The sequence below is a fragment of the Pezoporus occidentalis genome, unplaced genomic scaffold, assembly GCF_034315485.1.
Source record: "Pezoporus occidentalis ecotype Australia unplaced genomic scaffold, CSIRO_AGI_Poc_V1 ctg11, whole genome shotgun sequence".
Classification (NCBI taxonomy): domain Eukaryota; kingdom Metazoa; phylum Chordata; class Aves; order Psittaciformes; family Psittacidae; genus Pezoporus; species Pezoporus occidentalis.
In genome coordinates this window covers 4,475,422-4,494,700 of record NW_026912886.1, presented here as the reverse complement: position 1 = coordinate 4,494,700, position 19,279 = coordinate 4,475,422, and the positions used below count along the sequence as shown (strand labels likewise).

The 19,279-nt window shown below is 41.6% G+C and overlaps 1 protein-coding gene across 1 annotated transcript; it reads right to left on the bottom strand.

The window, feature by feature from the left end:
- Positions 1-1,328: 1,328 nt before the first annotated feature.
- Positions 1,329-14,631, bottom strand: PYGO1 (pygopus family PHD finger 1). The gene is made up of 3 exons (XM_062627885.1): positions 14,476-14,631; positions 10,003-10,088; positions 1,329-8,241 (listed from the first exon to the last, which is right to left on the bottom strand). The coding sequence occupies exons 1-3, from the start codon at positions 14,522-14,524 to the stop codon at positions 7,120-7,122; spliced, it is 1,257 nt and encodes a 418-aa protein (XP_062483869.1). The 5' UTR covers positions 14,525-14,631; the 3' UTR covers positions 1,329-7,119.
- Positions 14,632-19,279: the final 4,648 nt, after the last annotated feature.

Here is a 19,279-nt window from a genome sequence, read left to right as displayed (position 1 = left end):
CCAAAAAGACCATACTATGTACACACACTTTACAAGCCAAGACATAGATATGATTACCTGTATTTGCTGTTCTCAAGTTACACAAAATAGGTCCAATACATTAACAAAAAAGTCTGTTTACTTAAAAACTAGGTCACCAGTGCAAAGCCATGCATTTCCCCCACGGAAGACACTAAATGTCACTGACACATTTCCAAGTCCAAGTGGCAGATTTTGCTGCTAAAGAACATAAAAAGGACTGAGCAAGGTTGTGGATCTACCTTAAAAGTCTCATGGTGATGCTATCCACAGAAGCACCACCTATGTCATACGCACTCCACATTGCTAGCTTACTTGGACAAGTAAGTGATCTCTCACTATGATATTTCTGCCAAGTAAACCAAGAGGAAGGTCCATGCAGGATTTCTTCTGTTTGCACTAAGTTATGAGTCAAAGGTGCAAGAAACTGTTGTGAAAAAAGACTTCTTTTTTTTCCTCTGGAAAGCTTTTTTATTAAATTCCCATGTCCTGTTATACAAAGGATGGAAATGTATACTCCAGTCAAATCTTAGTAATATTACTAATACTCTGACCTTCCAGTTGCCAATACAGACATAGACCTCTTCCAGGGGTTATTACACTTCTAATGACTTCAGAAGCTTTAATGTATGAGGGGAAAAATCCTTTAAATAGTTTAAATTTTCTTAATTTAATAATCTTTACCCCTTCCCATCCTTTCTAAATTCTCATTTCCCTCATCCCTCCATATTTTTTTAAGAGGAACAGGATTATTTTATCAGATGCTATTTTTCAAATGAACTGTTTTGCATGTGCGGCGTACCACCTGTATCAGTTGCTGATTTGGTATGAGTTAATTCTGTCATTCCAACAAACAGAAATACCATAATAATAATTTTTACAATTAAAATAAATAAGTCTTTGTATAATTTCATCCCAAGTGCAGAAAGCTCTTAAAATGGTATATTCAGCCAAATTGTGCCGAAGCCTTCCCTGCCATCCTGTAAGAAAGAAATGGGGCTTGCGGTGCAAGACCTATTCTAATCTCCCTTGAAGTTACTTCAGATTAATGACTTTACAGAACAGCAAACCTCTCCAAGAGAGGCAGGAGCTGTCTTTTCTGAGCAATACAACCTCATACTGTGCCTTGCAGGATTATGCCTAATCCAAATGCATTCTCACAGGCAAAATATTATGAGTTAATACAATCAACTAGGTTGGAAAAGACCTTTAAGATCATCAAGTCCAACATTTACCCTAGGACTGCCAAATCCACCACTAAACTGTGGTACTAAGGGCCTGCATCACCTTCATAAAAATCAACAGGCAACTTCCCCACAAAAATTACTTTTATTTTAAAAGAAACCAAAAACAGACAACAGAAAGCAACAAAGTTACATACTGTGTTGGACAAAATGTACCATATACATTATCCAAGAACGCTTGAATCAGATTCTGATACATATTCTTCTAAAAGGTATCACATCATTATTAGCAAAAAAAAAAAATAATTAAATGTCAACAGTCTTAATCAGCTTATACTTTGCATTGTTTGAATGGCAGTAGATTGGTAACTTGCCTTTTTTCAACTTATCTTTAACACTGAAAGGAGAATATGGACAAACAATTCCAAGTCAAAAGGCCCTAAAGAACACAGCATCTGCTCTGAAGGCCATATATAAAAGCCTGGAGGAGAAACTGTCTTTTAAGTAAAAATCCCTCAACAACTCTGTATTATTTCACATTTCAGAAAAAAAAAACAACAACAACAACAAAACAACAAACCTATCAAGAAAGGAACAACAACAAAATAAAAGAATCTATGAAAAGCTTGCCCTCCTTAAACTATATGGAAGTTCAGAAGATGAGTGCCTAGGAACAGACACATCTCTCATGACTCCAATCCCAAACTGTCTCAAATACAGCAATTCCTGAATTACAGTGCACAGACCTTTTAGTAAAAAGGTGGGGTTCAGCCAGTTTGTTTGAACAGGAGAAGGAAAATTAATCATGTATGGCAAACAATACAAAAATAGGTATTTCCTGTGATGCCGGGTAAGCCATTTCTGAACCTGGAAGCTAAGGGCAATACTGAATACTTTTAAGCCACAGGCAGCACCTCTAAGGGGCTGAACACCATTTAGAATTCATCACCTCAGAACTGATGACACACAACACTAGGGCGCTAATGGGATCCTTTATTTCCATATAAAATTTAAGCCCACAAGAAATCAGGAGTTCCATACAAAGAAGTGAATGTGCATAACTCAGGATGTAGTACAGGACAGTTATATTGCCTCAAGAGTTCTGCTAAGTACACTTAATTTTCCAATTTTAAGGAAGTCTATTCTAATATAGAAAGCTTCAGACAAAACTCAGTAATTGCAGAATAACTTTAAAATACATCCAGTTCTACATCCTCCTGCATACATCTAATCACATCCAATAGATAAAAAATGGCATGTTTTGTAAACCAAGTAAAGAGTGTTAGAATGGAATTTTCACACCCATGAGCGTACGACCAGATGTTCACCCATTTGTCAGAGGATAATAACACAAAACTCATTGTAACAGTTGTGGCAACAAGATGACAATGCACATAAGTGCTGCGTGTTCTGAAAGGTAGTCAGTTTTATTATCATGAATTGCTACCATCTATCATACCTCATTCTATGCAAGATACCACACCAGCTACCAATCCATAAACAATAATGTTTCACATACTTCATAGAGTAGCTTAAAACACATCATGATATGAAATAATTTGTATTACATAGTAATTTAATCCCTGGCCACAGGGTTAATGTTGGACAAAGTCTGGAAACTTTTTTCCAATTTGAATTACATACATTAACTTTGCCACACACCACAGCACTAATGCATGTATTACTTCAGACATGCTCTAATTTAAAATTGAAACAAAAAAGTCGTTGCAAAAATACATGTCACCAATGTGGAACACATTCAAGATTGTATAAAAAGTACTGAACTGATATCCTAAAACAGGTATATTTAAGCAGTACATAAGGAAAGATTAGTTTTAATATGAAACAGTCATTTAAGTCACATACAACATGATAAAAAGCATGACTTCCTTATTTGAAAATGTTACACCAATACTTTTACTGCCAGGCAATGCTTATTTATAAAATGAAAGGGATCTATTTAATGCGGATGTGTTATTGTATTAGGTTGGAATAAAGACAAATGTTTAAAAGGTGCTACATTTGAACACCATTGATTTTGTAAAAATCTCAAACCATACAAAGCATTTCACTTGCAAATATCATAGGCCCCAAACTGCAAACACTTTGAAACGTTCTTGATGCGCGCATGCAGTTCCACTGACCATTAGTTCTCACGTGCTAGAAGTTAAGCCTCAACAATGTGATTACAAAACTGGTTCTTAGATGAAAAACTTCAAGGTCACAATGTGTTTCTATAAGCGGCCCCCAAAATTATGTTTTTGTTTTAAATAGTAACTTCATTACTTTAGTCTCTTTCCTCTGAAGGTCTCAAACAAAACTAGGCCCCTAAACAACCTTGACAAGTAAGCATTAGTCCAATCTTCTGAAGGCAGAAGTCAAGGTACAACCAACCAACCTGCTTGGCTCAGGCTGTAGAAGGGACTGGTAAAACAGCCAGAAACAGGATTTTTGACATCTACCCTGTAGCCTATACACACTACTGTCACTTACCCTGGCAACAATAAAACAAGTATTTTAAAGAGCAAATTATGTATTTTCTCATTTAAAATTGTTCTCTGGCAAAAAAAGAAACCCTAAGTATTGAGGACAGTTTGTATCTGTTCATTTCAGCCTGAGGGAGGGGAGAACATTTTGGGCAGTATGGGCTCGTTTCTTGCCATGACAAGGAGCTGTTCAAAAGGGCACAGGCATTTCCCATACAAATTTTAAGGTTTGTAAGATTTACAAAATCGTTGCAATATTTTTGGTGTGCAGCACCAGTACAGTCTAAATCACCAGTAATGAAAGAAGCACATGATAGCTCAATACAAATTGTTTCATGTAGAGTATTACAAAAAACCTCACCTATTCTAATCCACCCTCCCTCCCACCCACCCTTCTATAACTAATTTCTAATTCTAACCAGCTGACATTTTCCTAGTACCTTACTAACAAAACATGATTGTTGTTTTTCCTGTGCATACTTGAACTACTACTAGTAAATACATGCAGAGAGAAACAAAGTATAATCCTCTCTCTAGACAGAGTCCAGGTATGCCAAGCACACATGAGCAGGGCAAGCACATTGGCTGGATGACTTTCAGAGATCCTGATCAGTCATATCTCTGTCATCAGTGTAGTAACAAGTTTGGGTTTGTTTTTCATTTGTTTTTATTTTGTGTAACTGGCATTTGCTAATGCCTTGTATTTACAGGTTAACAAACACAGAAAATTTACTGGGTTACAAACCCAACATAGTACCAGTTCAGAAAAACTGAAATAAACTGTTAGAGTAAGTTTCACAAATACACAATTTAAGGCCTTTTAAGATGATATTCCAGTTGATTTTAAGTTTGTCAGAACATTATATTTAAATTCCAATGTCTTGCTACCTACCACAGAAAACACTTGCCTAACTTCGTGTAGGGTTCAGGAAGAGATTACAAAATACATGGTTATTTTAAATACAACGTCTGCTCCAAAAATGTTACAACATTAATTGGACTTCCGAGAACAAATGCTCCAAACACCTTCCCATGACGGGAATGGGGTATGGGAGAGGGGAAGGTATTGCGAACAGCACGCTTGGGTAACAACAGCATCATTGGAGCTTGTGTTGAATTTTCACTGAGTGCAATGTTTTTATTTCATTTACCTTGCTGTAGGTCTAAACCAGCTCCACTCTTTTCAGAGTGCAATTTTTTGCAGAGATTAAATTGAGTCCCAGAGGAACAAATCTATCTAAACTAGGTTTGGTTTAGTATCTACTGTAGGTACAAAAAGTAAATTCTAACAGTCAGTCAGTCTGTTAGCTTAGGAAAGCTACTGAAGAATAAACCTAACAGAGGTTAGATTGTTGCTTGCAGATGCTTGTTGGTTTTTTGTTGTTTGTTTTTAAATATCCCACCTCTAACAACAAAATTCAGTCTCTGTACTAAATAAAGCAAATGGCGATGAAAGCAGGAGCCCTGGGTCTGTCTTACGCTTTCTTTATATCTCTATACAGGAAATCCTCAAGGTATGAATTCTGTTGTTTACACTTTAGACATTATTGCCTTTTTCCTAATGAGAGGCAAGACAAAAAAGGAGGGAAATCTGCACTTCTCTGGTAAAAGAGTATATAAAACTTTTCACTTTTAAAGTAAAACAATGCCAGTTACATGGATCTGCATGGTATCTTCTAGGAAACTATGACAGTAGAGCCCATTTAAAAATCAAATGCAATGGTGAACTACCAAACAGGACTCACTTTTCACTCATTAGCATAGCTTACCATAAAACCTACCTCTTTGTACAGATGACTATTCTACAGAGGCTCCTACATCACTCATCACCACAAACCTGAACAATTTATCACAGTAAAGAACATGACTAATACCTGTAGTGCCTGACATATGATTTAACTGCTGACTGTTTAAAAAATTAAAGTTTCCAGCACAGGGGTATTACAAGCAGAGTCTGTTATTACAGTGCCACCTTTTATTAAGTTAAAATACCACTTATCTCTACAGAAACATTGATTTTCAGTTGCATATGCAGCTCTATCACACCGCTGAGGCTGAAATCTTCAAGGCTAGATGCTTCCCCACATGGGGAAAAAAAAAAAAAAAAAGGGTTTTGAGATCAAGAATAAGATTAAATTACCCATATTAAAATATAATTGTTAGTATCACACATGAAGCTCTAGTGCCATTCATACTTGTCAGTAGAATATAAAGTTTAGCAAAGAAGCTAAACCTCTGATTACCTGCTCCTGACACAAGGTAAACTCACCTAATGCAAAAGCTTTATTTTTCCTCACCACCTCACTGCAAGGCTGGCTGAGGCAGTGGCAGGAATTCTGTTTTACTTTGCTGGCCACATTACCTTTTAATGCAGAGCCCGTGCTGAGCACACTCCATTGCCTTATGTCAAGTGGACTGTGTAAGCTCAGGACAACTGAGCAGGCACTAGCTGAAAGTCCTTAAAGGTGAGTTGGGCTTTTCCTGTGCTAGTTCATTCACAGTTCTCAGGCAGCACTGAGGCAGAGAGTAGAACCATCAACAAGAAAGGATGACAGAAATGCATGATTGCACAACCGTGACAGATGCAGAGACTGTATCCTAATGTATGTGCTTAAGAGAAATTAATTAAGATTACATATGACACCCTAGTTTTGGTATTCTCTAGATTTAAAGCACTGGACTTCATAAACTTGAAGTGTTCTTTCTCCAAAGTACTCATCATATTTTGTAACTATTTCCAAATACTACAAGACCTAGCAAGAGTCTTCAGCAAGCATTTGCTGAGAAGTCAGAGAAACAATTGACTTTTCAAGGAAATACAAATACCTTTGTATTAGAGAGTTAGTGGGTTTCCTTATGTTACTAAGCATGAAGTCATCAGTTTTTGAATACTATATTACTTCAAAAATAGGAAAAAGCAGATGTGAAAATCTCTGTATTTATCCCAAACGAAAAACTGTTAATACTGTACATTCCTCCACGTCATCTCCACTATATTCAAAGAAGGATAGCGAGAACATCCGTAATGGACATTCACTCCCCCAAAAAAAAATGTAATGAGTACTTGCAAATATAGTACCATTAAAACCGAGCACTAAATGCCAGTGTTAGTTAACATATTAACACTAGCAAATTAGGGGCTCTTCATGCAAGCACTTTTGCTTTCAATAAAACTGTCAATGCACATCCTACGTATGATCAGTTGTCAGTTATACTTTACAGTTTAATCAGAAACAAAACAAAAAATCCATCCTGTAAAACATTTGCGCGCAGAAAACTAAGAGTACTAAAGCCGAGATGGAAGTTTATAAATGAAAACAGGTAAGATGACAGCAATTAAACACAACTGATTGTCTGCAGAAAGTGAAGTACCCAATTTGTAACCAAATCTTCACAGCAAGTATTTCAACCACTACCACCAATTCACGCTGTTAGCCATCCGTGTTCAGTGCAGGTGGCCCTGCAGTCTCTCTTGTACGCATTAACTGGACATCTTTGTCAGCCATGCAAGTATCACAACCCCATACTGCTGATGCTTCTGCTGTAAGAAGGCCATAAGCTGACTCAGTCATACCTGTACAGATCCGATGAAACCATTTTTGACAAGAGGCTTCACACAGGATGGCATCCTGGTCATCATTGACTTCATGTGTACAAATTCCACATGGATAGACAGGTTCAGAGGATGAGTGACCATGACGACTGGGATGAAGGGGTGTTTTGCTGCTCTTTTCAGAGTTGCATGCTTCAGCAGCACCTCGAGGCTGGCGGGACTTACTCTGCGTCCCATTTGAGTGACCAGCATTAGTGTTATCAGCACTATTAGAATGGCTATTATCCTGGTTTACCACATTGTTTCGAGTAACATTTTTTAGGTCGCTGTTACCTTGACTTGCACTGTCCTCTGGCCTGTGATGATGCTGATGAGCAGTAGTGTTCTGGTTGGATGCTTTGCTTGCACCTTGACTAAAGTCTTGCTTTTGTGCTGATGATTTTGTCTGGTTGTAAGTGTTTGGTGGAGGAACAAAAGAATGGTTTGACTCTAGCTGAGGATTTGGGAAATTTGGATTGTTTCCAGGACCAAAGTTAGACGGCACGTCAGGGTGAGGTATCTGACCAGAATGGCCAAAGTTCTCACCAGGATTTGGTCTGAAATGCTGACCAGGCATACTGACATTTTGATTTATCTGACCACTACTATAAGGTGGTTGATTCCCAAAACCTGGGTTATCATGTGGACCAAAGCTGAAAGAGTGGGGCCGACTAAAACCCATTCCCACTGGGTTTTGAGGAAGGGGATGTGGCTGGTTTCTGAGGGAGTAAGAACCACCATATGGTGAGGACACTCTAGGCAGCATGTGAGGTGGCATTCTGAAAGTGTTATAGCCTCCAAAGCCAGGATAACCAGGATTACTAAAATATGGATTTCCTGAAGGAAGTGGTTTATAAGACACAGTATTATAGTTGTCATCAAAAGGATTTGCAGCTATAAGGTGGTCAGAGCTTGGATTCGGCGGTGGAGCATATTCAGATGGAGGAGGAAATGATGATCCCTAAAAATATTTTAAATAGAACATTTAAATTAGTTTTAGTATTTCCCTTCAAGACAGGCCAACCACAGAAGGTCGTGGATTAGTGCTAGTGCTGAAAGAGCTGTTCAGCTGTTGCATAAAGCTTACCCACCATACCTTGCCAGGCTGTATGAAATTTCAGCACAGAGGCAAGAGAGGAGTTTGGGCTCTGGATAATATGGTGATTTATAGTAATCTCAGTGGTTTAAAAATTGTGCAGTTACACAACCACGCTTCTGAAAATACTACTTGATATGCAACTTCTATTTCTTAATGTTTTACATAAGAAAAGCAACAATACAAAAAGCCATGTGTCACTTAAACACATGCCCAAATATTTCCAAAGGTTGCAAGAGCAGATTTGAAGCATTTACTTTAGCTGCATTTTTGGTTCATTTTATTGAATATATGTCTCTTAAGAAACCCCATTTCTATGAGGATATACAAACCTAATGTTACTATAACCCTCAAAAAAGTACATAGAATATAGGAGTTTGCATATAGGAATTTTCTGTATACCAAACAGAGGTACCTCGTACTAGCATTCAGTGATTGGGGGCAGCCTGCAAAGCACAGTCAATAGGTATAAGATAGAAGGATTTCTGGTTACAGAGCATAATTAAATGTTTAATGGAGCCCAGAGGCTGTTTAAATGTTATCACAGTGGCCATACAATTGAATTCCATACTAGACTAGCCTGAGGGGAACATCTACCTGGTTCACTCTCACACTGTGCTCACAGAATTTCCTCCAAATACCAATAAACTAAGATTAAACTTTCCCCCTCCATCCCCCCACCCCCCAAAAAAGTTAATAATAATAAAAAAAAATAAATAAATCTGCTGTGCTGCAGATTTTGAACCAGATAAGAAGAGAGGAAACTAATCAGCATTCCCAGTGCAGTTATCACCTTTCCACAATGCAAAGAAAGCTCCAAGAAAGAGGTCTGAAACCCTTAAATGGACTGAATGTTTCTCAGAGCAACTTTCATTATGACTACTTTAGAAATAATAAAAACTAAGAAACCAGATCCACATCTCAATGGAATCTGGATAGTCCTAACAGAAAGCTAAATAAATAAAATCACTCTCACTGGGCAGTACCGAATTAATAGATATTCTCATCACTCAAAGCTGAATGAGCACACAAAGAAAAATTCTACACTACAGATATCCAGTTGCTTTAGATGTTTTGTACTCAGGCTTCCTTTTCTGGAAACGGAAACTGTATAGAATTGCCAGATTGCAGGGATTCACTAGAAAGAAGCTGAACCTGCCTCGCAGCTTTTGCTTGAAAATCACTTGGGGAATATGCCAAGAGTTTGGTCAAAGCATTAAGAAACCATACTGATCCATTAGCCCACAGACCTACACATGTAAGAACAAAAGAAAGAAGAAAAGTAGTCTCATGGCAACTACCCATGCTGTACAGATTTCAACCAATGGCTACAAAGTCATTGAAAGAAAGCCTGTCTCAGAATCAAATCCATATGGTAAAATACAAGCTATTGCAGTCTCACTGTGCTCGTCTCTTTATAGGTCTTTGGCAACCTACAGAGATTAAAATAACTTCAGTGAGAATAACTAGTATTCTGAAGATTCTAACTTCACAATACAACTGAAATATTCTGTATGTAACTGCTATTTGTGAGAACAGACTGATATTCTGGACAACGTGAGATACCACAAACAACATGTGGGTGCACTATTTATTACAAAATCAAAAGAACCAAAGGGAATTTACCTGTGTATTTGCTTTGCGCTTTTTCTTATCAGGGCTTCCAAGTTGTACTCCCGGTCCTCCTAACCCATCCAATCCACTGTCACCACCTACAAAATTTCAATCGGTGCAGTACTGCATTAGTTTTCTTACAGACTGTGTTTCAAGTTTGCCTCTGTTTGTAATAGCAACAGATATCTGTTACAAGTACTGAACTTGCACTAGTTCTGGTGGCTAACATTGCAAGAAGCAAATATCTGGAGGTAAAAGCATACCTTGTATACCGCTATCTTACTCTACTACCACTTTAATGTCCAATTCATGCTCAGAGTTGAAATAAACATTTCCATTTATTTTATGTTTATCTGTCCCTTGGTTTCTAGTATTTCCACTGCACCAGTTAGAAGTATTTCTTGTTTGCGTAATGCATAAAACTGTCAACAGAACTGCTTAAAACCATGCGTAAGATTCACCTCCTATTCACCTTACATAGACATAGCATTTATCAAACTCACTGTACCAATATACAACAATATATTACAATACGTTGTGAAAGGAAAGGCAAAAAGTAGATCCATGACTGAATCCCACTGAAAACCTGTCCTGTTGATTCAACAGATCTGCAGTTGATAAGACCTAAATTCCACTAAATGCAAGATTCGATCAGACAAAACGATACCTGCCAACACTGAGAGGGGCTCTAAGTGAACCTGTCCCTCTCTGCAGAAACCTCATAGAATAATTGAGCATGGCTGCTCTGGCACAAAAAGAAATAAAGAATGTTTATTTTATTGATCACTGAATCAGGCTTGACTGAGCAATCCAAATCTGTACTTCACCTGGGATTCTTCCTCACCTTCGTTAACAGTGGAACCAGCTCTCAAAGTTGTATAAATTGTGGCTTTCAGTTTTAAAACTCTGGTTAACTTTCTAGACAAGAAAAAAAAAAAGTCCTAACACATTCCTTACTATCCCAGTTGGCCTGTCTTCATGTAAATGCAAAACAACCCTGAGCTGAAGCACGAAAATCACTCTGGGGGGATACGAGAGCAACAAATGTTAAGATACTAACACCATTACATTAAGAAACTGTATGTTAATTTAATTTTACCCAGGCCCATTAAGATATTAGTTTATTTGCTCTTTTAAAAACAAAGTATATATATACACACACATATATACGGTTAATATATATATAGTAACTATAGAACAGTAAGAAGTGGGCAATCCAACCCAAAAAATGTGCTGTTACTCATTTAAAATTCATATTCAGAATACAAGGCAAACTTTAACCAAGATGCAAGCATAGAGCTGAACACACAGATTTGTCTCTATTACCACAGTACTGTTACCTGAGGATAACTGTGAATTATCAATAATATTATAGAAAGAAGCATAACGTATGAGATTGCACTGCTCTATGTTAAAGAGGTATTCTCTGCAGATACCTAAACCAACTTTTACTGTTCAGTAAAATAATGCAAAATCTCTTCTCTCAGAGAAGAAGTAGACCTACTGTATACAGACTGAAATACCAACAGTTATTTCAAATACCCCTGATCAAAGGGGGGGCTGACAAATTTCACTCCTAGCACGTCCTTCCTCCCCATCTCCTCTTTTGAAATTTCATGGAATTTACCAGTCCTATTCCCTGTAAGAATCCAGTTCTGCCTCTGCTTTAATTAAGTTCCTTTTGGCTTTGGCTGTCACTGTTCAAATCTGTGAGCATCTGAGATCCACACCTATCAAAACTTAAGTTTGAATTTCAAAGACTAGGGCATGAAGTCACAATAAACTTCTCAAAATAAAATTATGCTGTTGTATAACCTACAATCAGAGTAACTAGGGATTACTTCTTTTAAAAAGAGAGTCCTTTTTGCCTTGATTTAGAATACAAGATCCTGTGTATACCTAGTGTGCTTGTGAAGCACTGCCACTGCATTAACTGCAGATACTAACTAATCACAGCATAAAGTTTTACATAAAGGATGATAAATCTCCCTTATACTTTAATTTTATAAAATAATATTCTTGATATTTACTCAAAACTGACCCTGCCCTTTCCATTAGCTTCTTCTCCAGCATTCCTATAGGTTTATCATAAATTCACTGGGAGACTTCGCTCTGAACACCATTCCTCACAACTGCATAAAATGCACTCCTGTTCCTTGTGGTCCTGCACTCATAACACATAACATTAACCACTGGTAGCAAAGCATTACAAATATCCAGATTTCTTTTAATAAATTTAACAACTAGCAGTGCAGGTATTAGTAAATTTGTGGTCAAGCACAGTACTGAGGATCATATGCAAGCGCTGCCCTACAGTAGCATAAGTTAAAACTTTATAAAATGACGTATAAATTCTCTCTCTGGGATATCATTCTTCAAAAGCGCAAGCCTATGAATATTAGAATTCCAGTGACAAGTTCCACAATTTCTCCATGAATTACTTCCATGGGTGAAGCCAGTCTCAAGCCTATGTTTGCAGAACAGAGTCCTACATCTGGAAAGGCACAAAGCTTTTTTATATTCTCAGTTCTCGCTGTGTGAGGCCAATGATTTAATTTAGCCCTACAAATCTGTATTTTCCCTGTGGATTTTATAATGCTTTAATTTATACATGAAAGGAAACAGAATGTTAGTCCTAGCATACCTCCAAAAATGAGTGAATAAGGGTCATTTTCCTGCAGCCAAGATAAACTTTCCAGAAAGTCACTTTTGGTACCTACCACACAGACCTGCATTAAAAGGTGTACTGAGAATTCAGGAACATTGCACTAAAAAAAAAAAAATATTCATTGTTTGACACTATTTTTCCAGGAAAAAAAAACCACAATTCTTTTGACTAGGGCATTATATCTGCAATGGATTTAGAGATAGAAATACACATCAGAGAACTATTCCCTTATTAAATAACAGGGGAAATGTATTTTGTTCACTTACATTTAGAAAAGTAGAAGTCCCAGCTTCTTTTTTATTTCATCCATACACAAGAGATTTTCAGCATTATTTATGAGAACTGCAACTGTAGTTTTGTTTACATATTAAGAGATTGTGACTTTACATGCAATTTATGACATACTTAACATGCTGCAAATACACTATGGAGTTTTTTCATTCTGACAAATCTCTGTCTAGGTTTTTACAGGAAGGATGCCAAAGTCTTCTCAAACAGTGCTTTATCTCTGTAAGAATGTTTTCCCAAGAAACATAAATGGCTGAATAAACTTTTCATTAGAGACTGAAAACTAAGAAGAGTCTAATTCTGACCAGATTTGGCTGAGCCTATTCTGTGGTCCTGATACTGTAAACAGTTTTGATATTAAGTGGTAATCACATGGAACTCGGTGGGTAACTCAGGCATGTGAAACTGCATGTGCTTAAATATTTGCAGAATCAGGGCTTGAGAGTGAAGGACTCTAAGAAATCCCAGTCTCCTTTGTAACACTGCTGCATATTTTCATTCTCTGGCTCTCAAGGCTGCAATCCAGCTGTTACTAGAACAGTTTCAGAGAAGCAGAATGTAAATCAATGACAACGTGCCTAGCTGAATCCACACCTTTCTCCACTTACCCAACCATTAAAAAAAGCTTAAAACATCAAGAACAATAGAATTCCAGGGGCAAAACTGGAGGCGAGGCAAAGAGAAGCAATAAATTGCAGATCTTATCGGTTTGCTATGATTTTCACCCAACTCAGTCACCCCACTGTCTTTCATGAATTCATTCGGAAATGCATTTCTGCTTCTAAGGACTATGAGGACACAACTACCGCTACATAGACTGAGGTGCTACTGCCATTAAAGTCAGCTGCACAACCAAGTCGGAAGAGATACCGTATTTCTACCCTTCTCCTCATACATTTCAAAGAAACGCGTACTTCAAACCTCACTGGAGCCATACAACAGTGCTATTGATAAAGAGCAATATTTCGACAGATCTTTCATTTCCCGAAAAACAAAAACCTCAGCGAGAATCAAGCACAAGAGCAAGACCAGGGGCAGAAGAGCAAACACTCAAGTGTAATTTATGGGCTCTGCATCAACACTAACTCGGACATGTGGCACTGCCGACGTATTCCCTTGCACCAGCAGTATGCACGCTGCATACTAATGGGCAGCACATCCAAGAAAACACGGGACATGACCACGCACCGCACGCGTCCCCGCGCGATCCCAGCTGCGCGCAGGGCGAGCCCGAGTTTGGCATTTCAAGGCCCGGAGGCTGCGGGAGCCCGCGGCGCCCGGCCGGGCCCCACCGTGCAAACTTAGCGCGGCTGCCGCGCCGCCCAGCCCCGCCGCCAGCCGCAGGGAGGCACCGCGGCGGGGGCGCGGGCGGCCCGGCCCGGCCCGGGAGCGCGTTGGGCAGCGGCGGTCCGGTCCGGTCCGGTCCGGTCCAGGCGATGCCCGCATCCCGCGGCGCCTGCCGGCTCCCCTCACGGGAGTTAGGCCCCAGCAGCGGCCGCCCCCCATGCCCGGCCCGGGTCCCCCCGTACCTCGGGATCTCTTCAGCGCGATGGGGTCCTTCTCCTGTTCCGCTGACATTACAGACCGCAGCGCATGGCTCCCAGGGCAGCAGGAATCGAGGCTCTTTGATGCTGCTGCTGCCGCCGCCGCCGGCCCGCGGCCCGCCCCCTCCTCCCCCGCCTCCCCCGCCGCCGCCGCCGCCCCCGCCCGCTGCTGTCGTAGCCGCCGCTGCCGCCCCAGCAGCGGAGCGAGCAGACTTTGCAAAGTTTGGGCGCGGGAGGGCTCCGCGGCGGCCCGCGGCCAGGGCCGGGCGAGGCGGGCCCCGCCGAGCGGAGAGCCGCTGCCCGGGAGCTGCGCGGGAGCCCGCGGAGCGCCGAGCCGGGCCGGGCAGGGTCCCCGCGGGCTGCGGGCGCCCGCCTCGCTCGGCGCCCGCTGCCGGGGCTGCCAGGCCCCGCGGCCCCGCACAGCGCCCCTGCCGGCTACCAGCGCCGCTCACCTCGCCGTACCCCGGCCGCCGTTGCCATCCGGCTCCCTGGCCCTCAGGCGCACCGGAGGCGGCTCCCACCGCGGCGGGGCTCCCCGCACTCCCGCCATGAGCGCGGCGGGGCGCGGCCCTTCTCGAGGGGCGGAGGAGGGGGGAGCCGACAGCCCCGGCCGCGCCCCCGGCCCGCGCCGCCGCTCGGAACAAAGACGCGGGGCCGGGGCGGGCTCCTCCCGGCCGCCGGGACGCGCCGGGCTCGGGGCGGCCGCGCGGAGCCGTTAGTGCGCGGGAGGGCGGGAGCGCGGGCTGCGGGCGGCACGCGCCGCTCGGTGACCGCCCCTCACACCTCGGCCCGCGCTGCGCTCCTCGCCCGCAGCACGTGCTTGGCGCGCTCCTCTCGCCTCAGGCCGCGGCTCCGGTGCCTCCGTGAAGCGCGGGCGCCCCGCGGGTCGCTCTCCGGTAGGTCCGTGCCGGCGGCAGCACCCTCTGCGTGCCTGCGGCCCGGGCTCTGGCCCGAGGGGACTGCAAAGGGGACACAACCGCCGGGCCCTCAGCGCGGCGAGCCCGGGGCACACAGGAGTGCGGGAGCCGCTGCCGCTGGTGCAGTTCTCTGGAAACACGTTCTGCCACAGATCCCCACGGCCTGAAGTGGCCGCATGCCGGAGGTGTCACACCCGGGGCCTCCTCCCTGACCAGAGCTGTTTATCAGCTGCATTAAAAATTACCGTCTTTCCAATAAGGGTTTATTCTCCTTTAACTGGGATAAAAATGCCCATGTAAAATGTAAAGTATGGGCTTTGCTGACATACCTGATTTCACAACACCTGGCAGCGGTGCTTCTTTACATAGCATCCTGCTGTACGGATAGTTGGTACTTTTGGAACACTTTTTCTGGGTGTTATTTGCGTAAAGGTTACGGTATCAATATCGCTGCGGTTTGGCATTTACATTTTGCGAGTCTAACTAAAGTAGGGTTTTTTATGCTGATTTCTGCCCTTCCCTAGACATCGTTTTTATTTGTCCACAGTCTTTTACTTCGCAGCAGTCGCAGATTGCACGTACCTCCAAGTATGGCAGATTGACAGTGCTCTTGTGGGATCTGCAGGTTAATTTTGTGTAATCTTGCTGCAGTATAACTTCGTATTAACAAGGTGGGTGTGAGCTCGTCTCTGTTTGGAGGAAGATGTGTCTTATCTGTGAAGAGATTTGCATTTTCTGCGGTGGAGCTCGCTGTAGGCCTAGATGATTCTCCCAGGACTGCATGAGCCTTGTAATAGCATGTAGACTGTAATTACGGATGCGCAGATTGATGTCACCGAGTCAATAAAGGTTCCTAGGGGTGAATGTCTGCATCGGAGATGGGAGCAGGGAATTCAGATTTAACCCAGTGCTCCAGTTGCAAAAAAGTTAGCTCTGTTTTGCTGTTCATCCAAATTCAGCTCTAAAGTGCACTCTGGCCTTTAGTGAGTGGCCTGCGAGAATCCTGTTGGACTGACTTTACACTTCTAAACGTACACTGGAAATGGCTGACACAGCATCTGAAGGGAGTCAGTTCACTTGCTCAGGTGCTTACGCCAGCATCTCAAATATTCCCCAAAAGTATATGAAAGTTCTCATTATCACACACCATTCACCTCCTGATGGCCTCGCTGCTCACTGGTTGTCCTTAAAATCATTCCAACATTTCTTCCTCTCAGAAGCTGGCATTAATTAAGAAAGTTAGGGGTACCTAGCAGTAACCCTCCAGCACTGAAGTGGAGGTTACCAACAAGAGAGACAGGCTCTTTACTGAAGTGTGTAACAGGAAAATGAGACTCTATGGGTATTATTTGAAAGGAGCTTCCAACTGGCTACAAGGGGGCAAAAAAAGTTGTTTTGAGGCTAAGCAAGCACTGGGACAATAAACTGAAGAAATTGTAGGATCTCCATCCAGGGAGATTTTCAAGTCCCAGCAGGGCAAAACCCAGATTAGCCTGGCCCAAGTTCAGTGTTAATCTTGCTTTGGGATGTGGGACCCGCCTTCAAAGTGCAGCGATTCTGTCATTCTGAAATGGTTGTCTTCTTTTCACCAGTAACCAACCACAGAGAAAGCTCTTGCTCCCTGTACTCAGTTGTGAACAAGTACTACTTTATAACTCACCCCGACTGATTGAAAGGTGCTTTGGTGAGATAGCAGTAACTTCAATCACATGTGACATAGCACCTAAAAATGTTACTAAGTATAGAAGAGGTGGTTTGGGGAACTTCATAGGTTCCTTTCCTCCTGAATTCAGGAGGTGACTGAAAGAGCTTTTCTGTACAACCAACCAGTAGGTAAAGGAAGTTCTTTTCCTAATCATCATAGGTCTGAACATTCCACGCTGCATTCCGCTGTCAGGAGAGAAATGTCAGTGAGACGTGGATCCATGACAGAGCATTAACATTTAAAGGGTTTTTACCGCATCTTTTCACATCTAACTGCTGCATATCTCAGGAGCACAGAGTAGCACAGCAGCCTGCTTTGGCAACATAGGAACAGATGCAAATGTACTAATGGAAAAAATTAAACACCTCAGAGAAAATTTCTGATGTTTAAGGAATTTAAAAAAGAAGAAGTGAAAGATCTGTCCTGTTTGATTTTATGGGGGCCAGTATTTCCTACCAGAGCAATAAAATTAGGAAAGAAAAAAGAAAGCATGACACCAGAAGGAAAAAACCTGGAAGCTGACTGAGCTGTCTAACTGCTGCTTCCAGTACTGGAGGAAATAGAAACGTTTCCCTCTCATGTAAGCTATATATGTTCCAACATAAAGCACACACAGCTTTCACCTGTCAAGTTACTGCAATTTATCAACTCATCACAGAAGATTTCTTATACAGCAAAACAGAAGTGGACCCCTGTGCAATGGACACGGGGCTGGCGTCCATCCGGCTCCCGCAGGAGCACACTATGTTGGGCCTGCATGGCAGTGCCAAGGGATAGCACATGCACAGCAGCACCTGTGCAGGTAGGCTTCCTGGCACATGGACGCAGAAGCCAAGCTACCAGTAGCCTCTTTGCAACCTGGACTGAAAGCATTGAGCTGGAGAAAAGGGACACATTGGGGAAATTTGTATGGTGATAGCCTTAGCTCCTAACAGCCTTCCAGCATCAGTAGATTTGATTCCCCCACCTGCTGTGAGGGGAAAATATAAAGTCAGTAACTCATTGTTCTAAAGGGCCCCTTTTCATGTTAAACAAAGTGCTAGTTCTACAGACCTGTACATGTTTCACAATGTGACTGCGAAAAATAGGACTATTTATCAAGGCCTGAGACAACACTAAAAATCTGGTTTTGCTACACTAGTTACACCTCTTCCTCCAGACTCATTTGTTCTCCTCCTCCGCATCTCCCTTTTTGAGGGTAGTAAACCTAAATGTGTTTATAAATTGCATAAAGCACAGAGATGTGCTTTTTATGCCTTTTTAGTCTAGCTGTTTGTGCAGTTGGAAACACTGCAAAAATGTGTTACCAGGTCCCTTCTGGGTCTGGATGTAGGGAGATGTAGAGCATCTCTCTGCCAGTCTCAGAGATCGTAACTGTAACTGAAACAGTTTGAGCTCAAGTCATTGAGGCTATTTTAGTGCAAATTGCTCGCCTACTGGTGAATGCTGCATCTGTTATGGTGATGTAAACCAGGTCCCAGCAGCCCACCTCCGTTTTGTCTCTGTGTTTAATCAACAAACATTAAGACTGTCTAAACTTCTGCATTAACCATTCATCCACATAATATAAGGTACAAAATGAAAACTAATTAATTGTCTGTTTCTGTTTCAACTTTAATCTGAAGTGAATACAAAAATGTAGGGGAAAAACACAGAACAGATTGCTTTATGTGTTAGTTCCTAAAAGAAATCAGGTTTTTCTCTGTAGTCCACTGCATTAGTTTTTTTTTTTTGTATGATATATGATCATCTTGAAAGCAAGTAAAAAGCCTGAGAATGATCATGCCTTTGTATAATCACATAGCAAATCATTGGCTGATGAAACACATTTTTCTAAGCTTTGTAAGACAAGTTATTAGAGAAGTGATCAAAAAATGTCTCAGAAATGTATACAAGGCACTCCAGTGTCGTATCTATACTGGAAGAAAAACTCATGGGTCTGAAACTTGCCGAGACTGATGTCTTTGTTTGAGTGCACTCTTACCTGTCCAACTCACAGATAAAATACAGCCAGGCTCAGGTATTTCAGGAAGAAAGCCCCACAACTTTGATGCTCTCACATACTCTTTCCAACAACATAAATTACTTACAAAGCTAAAATCTGGGAACCATTTTAAAAATACAGAATTGTATGGCAAATACGTGAAACTAGTAAGTATAGTACCTG